This window comes from Tympanuchus pallidicinctus, unplaced genomic scaffold (genome assembly GCF_026119805.1).
Source record: "Tympanuchus pallidicinctus isolate F22 unplaced genomic scaffold, pur_lepc_1.0 scaffold8, whole genome shotgun sequence".
NCBI lineage: Eukaryota > Metazoa > Chordata > Aves > Galliformes > Phasianidae > Tympanuchus > Tympanuchus pallidicinctus.
This window is the reverse complement of record NW_026294802.1, coordinates 3,889,424-3,906,083: the sequence shown is the minus strand read 5'-3', so window position 1 is coordinate 3,906,083 and position 16,660 is coordinate 3,889,424. Positions and strand designations below refer to the sequence as shown.

The 16,660-nt window shown below is 37.1% G+C and overlaps 2 protein-coding genes across 9 annotated transcripts in view; one reads left to right on the top strand and one right to left on the bottom strand.

Moving 5' to 3' along the window:
* The window catches only part of NINJ2 (ninjurin 2), a 508,566-nt gene that overhangs the window by 355,067 nt on the left and 136,839 nt on the right, over positions 1 to 16,660 (bottom strand). The gene's annotated exons all lie outside the window — the stretch shown is intronic.
* The window catches only part of ERC1 (ELKS/RAB6-interacting/CAST family member 1), a 292,584-nt gene that overhangs the window by 168,179 nt on the left and 107,745 nt on the right, over positions 1 to 16,660 (top strand). For 5 of the 8 annotated variants that reach the window (XM_052667563.1, XM_052667564.1, XM_052667562.1 and 2 more), the window contains one exon: positions 2,817 to 2,948. The exons of the other annotated variants lie outside the window; for them this stretch is intronic. In XM_052667563.1, the coding sequence (XP_052523523.1) occupies positions 2,817 to 2,948 (132 nt within the window). The remainder of the gene's footprint in view (positions 1 to 2,816; positions 2,949 to 16,660) is intronic. 8 annotated transcript variants of the gene reach the window in all.

Genomic DNA, 16,660 nt, shown 5'->3' with positions numbered 1-16,660 from the left:
TCTGTAGAATTAAATGTCAAAATATTCTCTTTCTGTAGAAAACTCCTGACATAATAGGTGATGGTAGTTACAATTTATACAGTACTTTCTTCAAAGTTTACTGCTTCTCATAATAGCGATAAAATATTTCATGGAATTAAAAAGAGGAAAGCCACAGGAGCAGCATGGGTTGATGTTCAACATGAGCCTATCATGTTTCAGACTGTTGAGCCAAGCAATTGGGAAAACACTGCTGGTATTTTAAAAGGCAAATGCTGGTTTGGCTTCATTTATTTTTTTCTCTATTGGAGTGTTGTGTTTGAAACAGCAGCGTGTGTTAAAAACAAAAAATAAAATCAAATACTGATCATTTCATGATGGAAAAAGAATGGATGGAAACAAAACATTTATTTAAAAGTTTCCTGAAATTATTCTCCCCTTTGGAGTGCTGCTGGTGTCTGACTGTGCAGCAGTTCCTCTGCTCTTCCAGGCATAGACGTCATTTTGTAAAGCGGGTAGTCGCACTGTGGTACTGTTAAGAGCAAGCAAGAAACTATCACTGCTCTTTGAACTGTTGGTTTGAGACAGAAGGTGGATGTTTGCAACCAAACTTAATTTACTAGATGGGTAATGAACATTTGACAGAAGTTTAAAATCATCATTTCTGGCAGTTTTTTTGTTTTTCTAGCACTGTTGTCTTCTTTTTAAACTTGCAATTCTCCAGTCTATATATGAAAGTTCACATATTATTTTAGAAAAAAATATGTAATTGTAGACTTTTCAAGTGCAGGTGATGTGGTACTGAGTTGCACAGTTTCCATACCATGAGCTACTCTTTTTCCTGTCTCTGAAGGATTCACCTGTCTGGACAGAGAACTTTGCCGTGTTGAATTAACCTCTTAAATGTTGGCCTATGATGATGAAGGTTGGCATACAATACACGTTACAGTGCTCCATTCTACACTCTAATTTTAAACCAGTTTCAGTTTTACACGCAGCTGTTCAAATGCACCGTCTCCACTTCTGTTGTTAGAAATGGAGAGGTATACTTTCACACTTCCTTGGCTATCCGTGAATAATATCAAGACGTACAATTGATGTTCCCCACAGAATGTAGATTGGAGAGTAAATAGTTTTCAAGACTGCACTCTGTTTCTATTTGAATCTTCAGTTAGACTAATCATAACCATGAAGTAGTTTTGGAAGACTTTATCAGTGTTTCAGTAGGTTTTAGAAAGTATTAAAATATGTTCTGCAACTCTGATTTTTTAAATGAAGATCTCTTCGGTTGTGTCTTTAGAAATCAGTGGTTACTTGCCTTGTGAACCTGCTTTGGAAATAACCAACAGCAGAAAGCTTGTCCATCTGCAAAACCTGGCAAATCTCTCTGCCTTTGCTAGTGGTTGAACTAGCCTTTCTCTGTGTAAGAGCAGTGGAGCCAGGAGTCTTGTACTGTTTGGATACAAAGTTTTGCATCTCTGCTGGAAAGTTCTCTTCAGAAGTAATGAGACTGCCAGAACTGGTGTTCATATGGCACTGTCTTTGGTGATGTACTGAAAGTCCTGGGGAGCAGCAATTAAGGAATAAGGTTCGCTCTTTAGAACTACAGCGATTCATTTTGGCATTACAAAATTTTTGTTTTTTTTTGTTTTTGTTTTTTGTTTTTTTCCACATAAGTTGTCTTTATCCTTAATCTTTATATGACATGAAGCACAGAGAAACAGTGGAAAATATCAGTCAGGACAGAAGACTAAGGATTAAACCTGATAAAAAGGGAAATGCAAAAACCAAAGGGAAAAAATATTTGATTCTTCCACTACTGCTGAGCTGTCTAAAAAGCCTTTGCATTAACTTAAGCATGCACTAATATCTGATCTGAACCATATGATCTAAATTGATCTGCAAGATGAGAAAAGCAGAAATCTTCCATCAAGCTGGTCATTTCTGATGGATTTGTTAAGCAGCAATGCTCCTGGGGACAGCCTGGTGTGCAGTCTTTTGTCCAAGCTACTACAGCAGAACTACAGCAGAGGCAGAAGATACACAATTATTTTCCTAGCAATATTAAGAAAATACGGGTCTTCTATACAAATAAGAATGCCATTCATTTTGAATATCATTTTAAAAATTATATTATTGCCAATTAAACCATATACTTTCTGAGGAGAGTTTCCTTCCATGGTCTTTGACTATAGGTGGGACTTCGGAACCTACAACTGTGAAGATGTTCTTAATTGAAGAATGTATTTTCAGATAGTCTTGGTACTTAGCTTTCTGAGGTTTAAACTGCCATTCTTAATTCCTAGATAGTTGTTGAAAAAACTTCCTTTAAGTCTTATCTGAACAAGAGAAAATTCTGTTTGGTTGATATTTGTTTTTCTCTCACTTAACCTGGAAGTAGCAAGTTGCAAGACTGCAGTGCTTTGTTTCCCGTTTTACCATGCCTGCTGGTGAATGTGTGAGCAAATGGACAATTCTGCGTGCCTGCTTCCCACCAATTCTGGCTACTCTCCTTCTTTGGAACTGCTTACTAATCTTCATTCACAAGCAAAACTTGCTTAGCTATTCTGTTTAATCTGGCAAGACTGTGATGTGCCTGATGAGAGGGCAAACCCTCTTGCTTTGAGGTCCTACTTTGCTAGCTTTTTCTTTCTCTTTACTGTGATCTTCTTCCTATTCTTGCATCACTTCATCTTTCTTTCCCTTGTGTGAAGATAATTTGCCTGCAATTGCACCTTGGTAGGGAGAATCAGATTTTGCTTGGCATAGAACATGGTTGACTGAAAGGCTGTAGTCCCAAACAAGTCTTCTTCACCTGGTCTCCCATCATTTTCCAGGACAATCTGCGTAAAAAGGATGATCGGATTGAAGAATTGGAAGAGGCACTCAGAGAAAGTGTTCAGATAACTGCAGAGCGAGAAATGGTGCTAGCACAAGAGGAGTCAGCCAGGATCAATGCTGAGAAACAGGTCTGCAATCTTATAAAGTCGCTGGTAGTCCTCTTAGGAAACAGTAAAGTACTGTTTCCACTGCTTTACTGTGAAACATAGATGGTTTTGTTTAATCAGCTATCTCTGTTCAAGTTTGGGTAACAAAACCCATAAAATCTGCTAAGATTTGTTTTTCACAGGTGATATTTTCTTGGGGAAAAATAAAAAAAGAGAAAGAAATACAAGGTATCCTAATCTTTTAAGTATTATTTTATGTAATAATTCTTCTGACTAATCTTACCTATCAAAGCTATCCTTCTATATGTAAACATGCTTACACTCACTGTGTTGTTCATTGTGCATGTTTAAAGAAGGTGAATTTTATTAGCATGGTCATGCATATGGGCCACAATCTCATTTCTTTTACAGTCTCTCAACTACTGGATAGAAAGACAAACCCTTTATTTAAGGCAAGCATACACACAGAAAATACACAGTCGCTTTGAAACCACAGGTGTAAACTTCTATGCCTGAATTTATTCTGTCACGGGTTAGATATCCTGAAGAATCATGTATAGACCAGATTTTGACTTCCATAATTAATCACTAAGAAAACATACCATATCTAATGAATAAACTTCTTTTATATTTTGATGAATCTTTTGAAGTATAAGGAGCTGAGCCTGGTGTTCTTACTGTGGTTTTTGTGAACCTCTTCAGTGTTTTGTCTGTTCCTCTCCTGACCATAATAAGCAAACAGGGGCATTTGGTCAGTTACATTGCAATGATGTATTCTCTTTCTGTTAATTAAATGGAAAAGATTTAACTAACTACACTTTAAACCATTTTTAAAGGTTTTTTTTCAACATGTATTCTTATATCACCTTCTTTCAAGATGTATCTTTATGCTCTTTTTAGTTAATAATCAAGTTTTCAAGAAGAAAGCAACTCTTGCTCTTTATGCTACAGTCAGTATCAACTGTTAGCTGGTAAACATACTGAGGATAATTCTGGTTAAAGTATCCTAAGATTCTAGGTAACTTTATGGAACTTACTTTCAAGAGTGCCTTCTTTCTAAACTTCTTGTAAACTCTTAAAAAAAATTTATCTTATAGAAATGTTATCTTGGTAGTGAATACCACATAAAAGAATAGATTTCCTCCTCAGAAATGTATGTATCTCACAGAAGAGCAAGTTCTCTGCTGAGATGCACGAGTAAACAAAAGAACATCTAATTTGTTATCTATGATGTCATAATGTTTTAATTTCTTTGTTGGAGGATTGTGACAATGGTGTTCTTTGAGTGTAGAGAAGCCTGTAGAATTCTGTAGAAAATTCTGTAGGAAAGCCTGTAGAACGTTTTGTGTGGCTGCGGTCTAAATACAAGATGCATAAGGTTTAGTGAATTTTTGAAGGATAGCTTTGAAGAATGTAGTACATTAATTTTGTAAGTGTTAGGAATGTCTGATGTTAAGAAATAAGCATGAAGATGAATATAACTGGTAAATTTACAGAAATACAAGTATGAGGTAGGCTTATTCTAGAGGCTGATCGCAGGTCACCTCAGTAGTTAAGGTGAAGGATGAGTGGAGCACAGTTTGCATGTGATTGCTGGCTTATATTTGATTTGCTAGTAAAGAAACGTGCTAATAGCATTAACACTATCCACAATAACATCAAAGCTACAGAGGACTTTCCTGCACAAATTGCCACAATCTGCAGAAGGAAGATTTTTGTACATTCAGACACAAAATACACCTAACCAAAGAACTTTTAGCAATAGAGAGACAACCAGAAAAGTCTTACATTAGAGATATTCCATAAAAGAAATTCTGCAAATGTTTCAAAATAACCTTTGCACAAGGAGTAGAAGGACATCTGAGTCAAAGGTACTGTCAAGATTAACAAAAATATGAAGGTTCTGTCCTAGATGAAAAGAAATGAAATAGCAAGGAAACTTTCAGTTGCAGGATAGAAAGGAGGACTCAGCCCATTAGCATGAAGTCCTTGTGGTTGTCTATCTGCTGTAAGCAAGCTTATTATGGAGAGGACAAGAGTTAAGTCTGAGTTAGTAAAATAGGAAACTGTTGTAGAAGTGGAATCTTATTTGTACCTGAGACATCCTAAAACTAAAATATGGAAAGTGATTAGTGCTTAGGGAATATCTACAAATTTCCATTATGGTTTTTGAAAACATTCACCAGCAAAGCCTTATGAGAGGCAAACAGTGAGATCATATGGTAAGAGCTTGATGAAAAGAGCTTGATGAAATAACTGTAAATAGATTGAATGGCAGTACAATCTGTATGATGAGGCAAGGTGATGGAAATGTGCTGTTGGAGGGCCAGTAAGCCATAAGGATCACTGAGAGAGGTTGAGAGGTGAGGAGAAAAGCCAAGAGAAGTATGAATTGTGGGAAAAGATTTCAGGAATATGATGGGTAACAGCATCTTAAACAGGAAATGAATTTGAATGTAGTAGTTTGTATGGAAGTGAGGAGGAAGAAGGATGGATTTGAAACCACTGGGATCAGAAGAGGAAGACCTCTAGGTCACACCATCATTGATTATGACAGCTGTGTCTTAGTCCAGCAGAATAACTAAACTGCTCTCTGTGGCACATCATACTTTATACACTGTAATGACCAACAGGATGTCACACAGAAAAGCAACCAGAGGGTCTTGTTCCAGCCACAAGATAGCTGTTTTGCCCCACCGTGCCCAATAGTTTGCCCAGTTGTTGTTCTTTATTAGATATAGTCAAGTCATGGAGTGATGGCAAGTAGCTGGTTATCACCTCAAATGCGAGGGGGATACATTCCTTCAATTATTTTTCATTTCTTTGATTACTTAAGAGAATGCCTGCTTTGCTCTATATTCTCTAGTGTTATGACAGAAGCCCTTCGGTAGCTTTGCAGTTTTACAAATGCAAGGCTTTGTTTTTGTGAAGGATATTAATCTTTTGATCTTTGCAGGTGATTATATCATTCTTAGGCCAAATACAAATTGTATGCGTGAGTTGGAAATTTTAATATTGTGCAAAATGATTATAATTTTCTTTTAATTGCATGCTTTTTATTTCCTCTCTTCTGTTTATCTTGTTCTCTACCACTTCACTGCCTGTCTGAAGCTGTTTAATGAATCAATGCATGAGGTCAACCATTTTGGCTTTAAGTGGTTCAAGGTATGGGGACATCTCATCTATGTGTACCTCTGCCCCATTATGTATTGTTGTTTCTGTAGCCCTGTGTTGTGTAATCCTACCCTCTATCATTTCTTGATAATGTGATTTTCTGCTATTTAACAAGCTTTGCTTGTGAATTTCACTGTCCATGAAGCTACCTAGGATTTCATAGTTCTCAGATACCCATTTCAGACTAAGACTTTGCACTGTTTCAATGTTTGATAATATCCTGGCAATGTGTGTTAACTATGGCAGTGTGTTAAGAGTGTTAACACTCATTTTCTATATTGCAAGATTTCTCCAGCTGATAAATCTTCTTACATATAAAGGCTTGAATGTTCTTCAACAAGTTCTTGATTTCCAACACATTCATCTGGTTTTGTTGTTCCACGTGTTGAATCCTGTATGTAAATGTTATGTAAATTACAGTTATGGACTGCGGCTGAATGCCTTAGTTCAACATATTACATTGTACATCTGAAAGTATGTGGAGACCTCTATATTTTTTTTAATAAATACTTTCTGAAAGGTTGTAGTAGAAGACAGGAGTTTAACTTCCATATCAATTTAATCACAATGAGGACCATTCCAAGAACAGTGCTTGAGAAGATTGTCTTCATGAAAAGACATGGCTCTTTCTGTGGGGTAAAGTGAAGCAGAAGTTCAGATTTGTAATTCAACTTCAATCAGTAATAAGTAGCATTGGTCCTTGTCTCAGGAAAAACAATATTACAATTACTTGCACTTAAAGCCTTAATTACTGAAGGGCATAGTTTGTAGTTCACAGAGACAAGAAATTAGCAACTGCCCTCTTTCTCTTTGCTCACTTTTATCCTTTTTTTTTTTTTATACTTCTGTGAACATCCCTTCAGTTTTACCAGCCTAAGTCTTCTGAGGCCATGCTGTGAAATGAAGTTACCTAAATTATTATTATAATTTTCTTTTTTTTTCTTCTTTTTTTTTTTTTTTTTTTTGAATGAGTATTTTCACATGAACCAGTCTGAACCAATGAATCAGTGCTAATCTGGTCCATGTCCCCCAGCACAGGACAAAGGCACACCAGAGGAAGCATGGAACTGTGGGAGCAGGACACAGGAAATTCTTAGTATTATTTTCTACTGAGATTGTATGAGTATTATTACCAAAGTGTTTTTACCTAAAGCTGTTGTTGAATTCTGGTTTTTACAGTAGGCTGCTATTTTTAGGGGCGTGATGGTGCAGAGCCTGACTGCAACATGTTATTTTCTATCTTCAGTTCCCTTCACGTTTGCAGAGCTGTAGTTTCAGAATTTTAGGTAGCATTTTTGCTCATAACAGTGTAACTGTTCTCTTGTTAATATCAACTCCTACTTAAGTGCAGTCTCAGTCTATACAGTGCATTTAGCATCTACTCCCTGTCCTAAATCGCTATGGCAAATACGCAAATGAAAGACTAGCCACGATTTTTTGCTTTTTTCTTTAAGTAGCTACTTCAACTCAAAATATCTGAGTTAGTCTGATTTTGACACTTTCCATCAACTTTGTTTGAAGTTATGGTTCTCAGTGGGAAATTTTAATTTAGTTTAAGTATATAAACCAACACCTATAAATAGCTATATCTGTGCTCATACAATTTATCTTTTTATTGTACATGGCAGGTGTGTCTGCCTAGCCTTTTGAGAAGAAATTAAATACTGAATATTCTAATGGTAACACATTGCTTTAATATGCTGTCATACACTGCTTTGTTCTTTCCAATATCTTTTTAAATTGTTTCAGCGGGACTTAATCTTATTTCATGCACATGTTACATGTAAAAATTATTTGCAACAAGGCTTCTGAAATTCTCTGTCACGTATGCACAATTCAGATGCCATGTCTGTTTGCTAACTCATAAATAGCTGGAGCCTTCGTACCAGTTGTCTCTTTTTCCCCATCTCCTGTTCATCAGGATTTCACTACTGTAAGTACAATGGCTGCAGAGATTTGAATATTGAGTACAGCCTCTTAGAGTCTTTTCTGTTTATCTATAAGTTGCTATACTGAAAGTCTAGCCAAGTTTTGGGTGATACTTCTCACTTGCCTTTTCCATAAATCTGCCATTCTGGTTCTTTTATCTTCCTAAAATACATTACTTTAACCACCTTTTCTTGTAAAAATAGAAAATGCGTTTACAACATAATTAGTTTATATTGGACCCTAACATTCAGCACTGATTATAATCTAGTATTTTCTAAAAATGCAAAATTTAAATACATCTCCCTTTTGCTGTGCTATTCTGTTACTGGAACAGGTAATGAAATATTTTCTAAAACGTACTTCAAGATATTTTCAGTGCACAAAGTCTCACACATTAGTTACTTTCTATAGACCCTTGTACGTGGGCAATATGAAGCTGGGTTTCTCATGAACCACCTACGTAGAGCTTTCTGAGCACTGTAGTTTTTTGAGCACTGCTGTCAAAATTCTGGCTCTTCTGTAACACATGCTGGACAGTTTGCTTTTAACTCATATTCTTAGGTGTCTTTCTGTATTTCTCACTGAGAAATTTGATAAACAAGTGATTGGGAATCAAGGCAGTATTCCAAGCTATGTTTTGGGGGTGAAGCTGCTGACATAGCTTATCCCTGATTGCTCAAAGCAGTCTGCGTTCTCTTTGGCTGAAATTCTCTTGAATATTTTCTGCAAAACTTAGTCTGGTTTTTGAGTGTGTGTATATACATATAAGTCATATGTGTATTTAAGTCAAATGAAGTAACAGAAATCTGTGATAGAAACTTAGATTTGAATTTCTTCTTCTGATATACATAGTTTTAAGAGCTTTTAATCTCAGTGGTCAGCCTGACATATACTCTTGCCATTTTTCAAAGTCTGGAATTTTTTTTCTCCTTTTGTGTATTTTGGTTTTGGCTAGGTAGGGTGACCATGCACTGTGTAAATGGTAACAAAGCTGTTGGCAGTCATTTCAGAAGTGCTGCCTCTCCTTTAACTTTCTTCTTCTCCCCAGAGTATTTTGATGGATTGTGTAGCCTCTTCCTTTAAAAATATCCAGTTTTATGTCAAGTCACACCCCTTATAGGGAAGGGTTGATTCAGTATGTCAAGGATAGCATGGAATTCCTTCTTTATTCAGTAATATACTTTCTAAGAGGTGAAACTGCACAATTGTTGTTCTGGTCTTAGTTGTGTTCAGCTGTACCTATGTGGGGGGCTTGAGGGATTTGCTTCTCCACTGGAGAAGAATGAAGAGAAAATAGCAATAAATAGAAAAGGATAAACAAAGATGATTTTGGTACAGAGATCTTTTTTTAATGTTGCAGGCAAAAATGCTTCTAAGGAGCCCAGAATCCTTTAATTTTGTTTAACTTGTTTCACAAAGTTGGAAAGTGGGCAAAATTTGAGAACTTTTAGGAGAACTGGGGATCCTAAAAGGATAATTTTGTTCGAAGTGTATAGTGAGCATTTCTCGCTATAGGTCATATTTTTAATGAAATGAGAAATACTGGGGGAAATTTGGTGCAAACACTGATCTTACAAGGGTTTTGTTTAGATTTTTTTTGTTTTTATTTTTAATAGATAAATACTGATTTCAAATTATCTCTTTTATTATAGAGAAAAAACTCCATCTTCGTACCTCTTTATCCGATATAGTATTTTCTCAAGTGCCTACTTCCAGATTCTACTTTATCTGGTTTGGCTCATATAAGAATGAAAGTCTTGAGTTGCCTTCAAATCTGGTTTGAAAGAGGAAATCACGCAGATTTTACATTAATTCTTGCTTGTAAGGACCCAAGCAAAAACTTTAATATTTACATAAAACTAAGCTTGTACTTCTTCCATTTGGAACTTCTTTTCCGTGTACCAGTCGTGATCTTAAATTGTGAGCTTGGGTGCAAGTATAATACAAGAGTATGTAGATTAAGGCTTTAGAAAAACTAGAATTGTAGATTAAATGCAAAAATTAGAAAAATATGATTTTTTTTCTTGGCAACTGATTCTTCATCAAAATACATGTAGTGCAAGAGAAGAAATTGTATTCCTTTCTTTACTGTTCTTTTTTACAGCGAAATACAGAAGAGTGACCGATTTCAGATTAATTAAATTGAAGATTCTTCATGAAACATTTCCTGTTGACTCAACAGCTTCTAGACATTGCTGTACTGCTGTTTATCATCAGATTCCTTCAAAGCCGTCACTGCATTTCAGTCTTAGTTCAGCTGGCTCAGAACTGTGGGATTACTTTGCAGTTGTGGCTAGATTCTGCTCATTGCTGTTTATTAACTACAATGCTTCCGCATGTTAGAATAGGTGGAAACTTCCCTGAGCTTGCCAACAAGACTGCACTTCTTCAGCTATATTTTAGCCACATGTGCAACCTTCATGTATGTGGATGGGCTTTCACATAGTAACTGTTCATGAACCTTAACATCTTTTGAGAAGAATGTTAAAGTTGAATAATATTAGTTGAAAATTTGAATAATATCAGGCTGTGTCTAAACTTCAGTCTGCCACGGTAACATCCGAGATAATATGAAACAATTAAATTATTATAAATAATATTATATAAGATATATTAATAATAATAATAATTTGATAACTATTTTTAATTATTATTATTATCCTAAGTAATACAAAAGATAAATATATTTAAAAACCATTTGGACGTGGTGCTCAGGGACATGATTTAGCGGAGTGCTGTTAGGGTAGCATGGTAGTACGGTTAGGTTGCGGTTGGACTTGATGACCTTCAGGGTCTTTTCCAACCTGAGCAATTGTATGATTCTATGGAACTGTCTAAAATGCAGCAACATTAAAACCAGTGTGGTTTGCAGAATCCCTGTGAAAAACTGCTTACATCCTTGGATAATTAATCTGAGCTGAAAGACTTCCTTTGGCTCTGTTACTGCTTACCTTAACTGTTACCTTAACAGCAGTTGACAGATTAGATGTAATCAAATATAGGCCAAGTTGTTTTGAAGAGGTCCTTGTTTATACCTGTGGATGCAGTATCATGCATCAGCCACTTTTCTAAAGAGGTTGTTTGCATTATAGTATTGTGGAGTGGATTAGGTTGGAGGGGATCTCTAAGCCCACCCAGTCCCAACCCCTGCCATGGGCAGGGCTGCCACCCAGCAGCTCAGGCTGCCCAGGGCTCCATGGATGGGGCACCACAGCTTCTCTGGGCAGCGGTGCCACGGCTTCACCACCCTCTAAGTAAAGAATTCCTGCCGAACATCTAACCATAATCCACCCTGTTTTAGATTAAAGCCATCCTCCCTTCTCGTACCACTGTCAGACCATGGAAAAAGTCAATCCTCTTCCTGTTTATAAGCTTCCTTCAAGTACTAGAAGGCTGCAATAAGGTCTCCCTGGTGCCTTCTCTTCTGTAACAAATGGTGCTAAATGCTTGTGCAGAGTTGCACAGAATGTGCTAAGTATGCTAAATTCTACTCTCTATAACTATAGTCTTTTTAAATGATGATCAAAATTCAATTTTTTTGCAATACTGTATGTTATTTCTAGACGAAGTGATTGCTGCTGTGTCCCTAAGGGGCTTGAGAGCTTCATTGCTAGTTATAGAAGATAAACACAAGACAGTTTCCTATGATTGTAGATTCACATAAATCCACATATATTGGTTATTCTGAAAGTAATGCTTCCTATTTATTTCTGTGGAAACTGCAACAGATATTAAAAGAACAATAACACTATTTGATAGGTCAAATTCTCAGCTACAAAACACCATTCTTCAGAATAGCCACCAGCATTAGCTATGCATTTTCATCAGTGATGACAAGAGCATGCATGCTGCACTCCTCAAAATCTGCACCGGTGAAGGCGACCCACTCTCGCTGTCGCCACTACTGAAATGCACCATCCACTGTCTCACTGTGCTCACATCCACTGTTTGATCTCAGCAAGTATCAGTGAATGTCAGTGGGTGCCATTTTTTCTGCATGGAGGAATTCAGTGACGCACCTTTGCTTCATATGCACTTCAGTGTCAGGCTGCCCCTCTGCTGCCATCTGTCACTCGGCAACAAAATGTAACAGAATACTAGTGGGAAGGTTGAACCTCTTCTGCCATACCACCAATGTCCACCCCTGATATCACAGGCTAACATAATAAAAAAGGAGGCATTACTTGTAGGGCAGCCCGCACAGATCCTTTGATTTGGTTGCAAAGGTTAAAATGCATAGAATTCTACACTGGATAAAGGTTCCAGTTGAGGAAAATACAGAAGTAAAACTTTAATTTGCTGTAGCCTTCAGATATCAAAGATTGCAACAGGTTTCTGTCCTTACTGGAAATCAGACTGTAATCTTTCACTTTTTTTTTTTCCCCTTAACCTGACTTGATTTGTGTCTGTGTGTGTAAAGTAGAGATGATTATTGCTTCTTTCTTAAGAGCTCTTGTCCCAACATCAGGCCATTGCTTATTTGTATGGCTTATGGCCTTCATTTAGGACATACAACTGTCACAGGTACCTCCAAACATCCTAAAAGGACGCAGCTGTGACTTCTTCAGGCCTGAGGTCTGGCAGCTCAACAGACTTTTCTCTTTCCCAAACATCTTTGAGTTTTGATTCCTCCTCGCTCATACCAAGAGCACAGTGCTCTCAGAGTATGAGCAGAATTCATTCCGGATGGTGCTCTAGGAGTGTATTCCTTAACAGAGCTCCCATGTTTCTGCTTCTGTGGGTTTGCAGGAATAACATTTTAATGACAGATATATTCTGGTCAATCTAATTACTAGTGTGCTTCCTTGTTTAGACTCATCAGTGACTTAAAGGTTTAAGAATACTGCACATTAATGTAAAGAAACACAGTTCATCTCTAAAATTTTTCGTATATAGTTTATTCCCAAAATATTTGCTGTGTATTACATATAATCAGAATATCCTGCCTTGTCCCTAGACAACTGATAACTTACCAGCCATTGTCTGAGTTTTGATGCTAACCTCCCTTTGTATTATGTACAAAGGAAAACGCCTCTAAAATCTTCATGTGTGAAGTCTGCCACAGCCCTCTAGTGTTGTGCTCAGTTGGCCTTGGCAAAAGGGGTGCTGCAAATCTGGCATCCTTTTTGGAACGGACATAAATATGGTGTGTAGAAACACCATAACTGTTGCACAACATCCTGCTGTGTTTATTTCCAAGTTTCTTTAGGCAGGATTTCAGCTGAGGAATTCTGGTGTTCAACAAACTTTTTTTTTTTTTTTTTTTTTTTTCTCTTGTCTGTGTAGAATCTCATGGCAACTTTCGTTAACAGTGACCATGCAGAACAAGTGGAGCAGCTGCACAGGGGAGATACATGCAGTGTAGGGAGAAACACTCTCTTTAAATGATGAGTGTCTGTTCACCTTATGATATCTTTACAATGCCAACAGAATAAAAGCGAAGGTAAAGCATCTTAACCCCTTGTGTATGTGCAATGAGAGGATTAGTGACAATGTGACAACATCATCATAAAAGCCTTTCCTCTGTGCACCTTCCAGCATGTACATGCTCATGCACTGGGAGTGAATAAGAAGAGCCTGACACAGAGCCAAAGCTGCTGCACGTGTGGTAAGGGCAGAGCCACTGCTGGCAGCATGGCAGAGCTTTCAACATGTCTTTCAGCTGAGGGCTATCCTTACCTTACAAACCAGAAATTATGTTCTAATCTTACTGAAAAATAAGATATTTCCTGCTACTGCGTACTTATTTCTCTCATTCTCTTCTGATATTTTTAGCCCTCAAAAAGCTACACCCATAAGCTTTCTCAATACCTACAAGAATTTGGAGGTTGTCCCCCCAGTTCAGAATAGCCACGAAGTGTCTTGGATATAGTTAAGTGTCTTGGATATAGTCTTCAGGAGTACCTAAAGCCCTACTGCTTTAGCAGAAATGGGGCTGTGATGAAACCGTAATTCATTTCCTTCTTATTTTGTGTAAAGGTTTATTAGCTTGTGATTTAAGCAAACCATCTGGTCCTGCTGGCATTCCAGGTTATGTCAGACTCAATGCTTTCTCCCTGTAATATGTTACTTGAGGCAGTTAAATTACATACTTAAGTCCCAAGCCTGGCCTGTGCTTTTTCCATGTCTTAACATCTGTTCTGGGAAAATTTTCTGGGATCCAAACAAGTTTACATGGAGCCAGAACTCGTCTTTGTCTTTTTTTCGTGGGTCTGTTTCTTTCTCCTCTCTGTCCTGCATTTTAGTCAGTTCAGTAAAAGATAATGCAGAAATTTGCCCCCTTTTATCATTTCAGCAGTGTACACAGTGAAGTGAAAAATAGTTTAAAAACTCAGGATCTGAAAAAAAGTAGAAGAGAGTCCTCTGAGAGGCCGAGTACCACGTTATGGGAAATGTCAATTTATTATTTTTTTTCCAGTACTTGTAGTACTCTTAATACTGAATTGTAATTGCAAGACCTTTAGTTTTGGTTTAATTCATTTTGGACAGAACAGATTTCTGGTACATTTTAACTCATAATACTAATCTGTTGTTTATACAAGAAAGATCTATGTTCAGAAAGCCAATAATTTTAAATAGAAGTTAGCTTGCTGAGGCGGTTTTGAAGATAAGATCTCTAGTGATTGATTTATACAATGCTCATTGAAAATAAATTGCTCATGCAGGTACTTGTATCTTTATTCTCTAGAATTCCATCTTTTTGTATTCTGCCTGGAACATTTAAGATACAGCCATGAATACAAAGAGCTATCCCATAACCCACAGTGCCTGTATGTATATTGAGAGGAATATAATTCTTTAAGTTGGGAAGATAAAAATGTGACTGTTTTCGGCAATTAAACATTAAAGCATAAGTTTCCCATGTATCACTAGAACTAAAAGTAATGTATCTGCAGCTTAGGAGTATGCAGAGATCTTTGTGTAATACTGAGTCTCTCTGCCATGCCCTTTGAAACCTTTAATTACAGACTGGTGTGCAGCCTTTTTCACTTGCTCATAAAAGTGTTCAAATACTTGACGAAAACAACACAAAACAAAACAAACAACAACAACAACAAAAACCAACAAGGAAAGAGAAATACCAAGACTAACAGATAGCGTGGACCGTCTGCAAGATTGAAACTCCATATACATTTGAACTATTCGTTCATTCATGTCCTGTCATTTAAGACTGGAAATTTTTCCTTTGCAGTAAGAGAACATTCTTCAGCTTTTTCCTCTTCATTTGTATGCGTATAGCATACAAAAGTGGAGTATGTGGGTCCCAATGAAGTTTTTCTATCTTACTATCCAGAAAGAGGTCCTCTGATACTGCAAATGTTTTTCCAGTGTGTAGCATTTTGCTTTTTTTGCCATATTGCCGTTTCTGCCTGTAAACTGTCATTCAAGGAAAGAGAAATGAGAAGCGAAAGTGCATTCTGTGCATTCTGAATTGAAATAATTCTAGTGATAGGGCACAAGCTTACTGAAAATCACAGAATCATAGAATGTTCATAGTTGGGAAGGACCCATAAGGATCATGGAATCCAACTCCTGGCTTCACAAAGCACTACTCAGAAATTAGACCCTATGTCTGAGAGTGGTGTCCTAACATCCCTTGAACACACCTTGGCCTCCTGACTCTACTCCATCCTTGTAGCCGAAAAGTCAACGGCATGCCTCAGAAAATTCTGGTTCTTGGCAAATACTTTTTGTTATATAATTAGCTGCACTCAGAGCAAAAAATCAAAGACAGATTTGAAGTTTCTCATGTAGGATAAATTGGACAGCCATTGCAAGGACATCCATTGCAAGGAATGTGCTTCTAGTGAATATTTCTTTATCATTTCTTCTAGGACTGCTTACAGAGAAATATAGACAGATCTGCACTAGGATTCATAGCTTGGCATGTAAAATGCTTTGTTTTGTACAAGTTTAATGGAAATACTCTCATGGAATATCTATAGCTTGATGAATCCAAGTAATAAAGTCTTTAAGTATGAGCAATACTACTTCCATGAATTTTGTCTTTGATGCACACTGCCTTCTAGACAGAATGGAAAGCAATGACACTTCAGATGACTACACGTTGATGTCATGTAAAAGCCATTCACATTCTATCCATTCCCTATATGTGATTAGATCAATTTTCTGTTAACCTTTGGAAACATAGACTAGAGCCTTAGAATGAACGAAATTACCAAATGGAGTGATTAGAAAAAGAATACATGTGGTAGTCAGCACTCCAGTTCATGTAAGTTCATACTTTGCTGCAGACTTTAATCTTGCCGCCCAGCACTGACAGCCCCAGCTATCGACCTCCAGCCTTTCTGTGTTGGAATAGCGCAGAGCTGTTACACTACAGATCTGCATCAAGCGAATCAATCCTTCGTTATTAGTATCACAAATTTTATGGCTGGGAATGGAATGATGGACAGCAAAAGTCTTTCAGACTTCATTATGGAAAAGTTGCTTCAAAGACTGTTTTATCTTGGCAACTGACAGATTGACACAAGCCTTTCAGATTGTTGCCGTTGGCTGGGGACTTGTTTGTTTGAGGTTGTTTTTTTGTTAGAAGCAGAGGATTTTGCAGTTGGCATGCCTCTTTTCTCCTTGATTTAAAGAAAAATGTTTATGTATGATCCAACCAA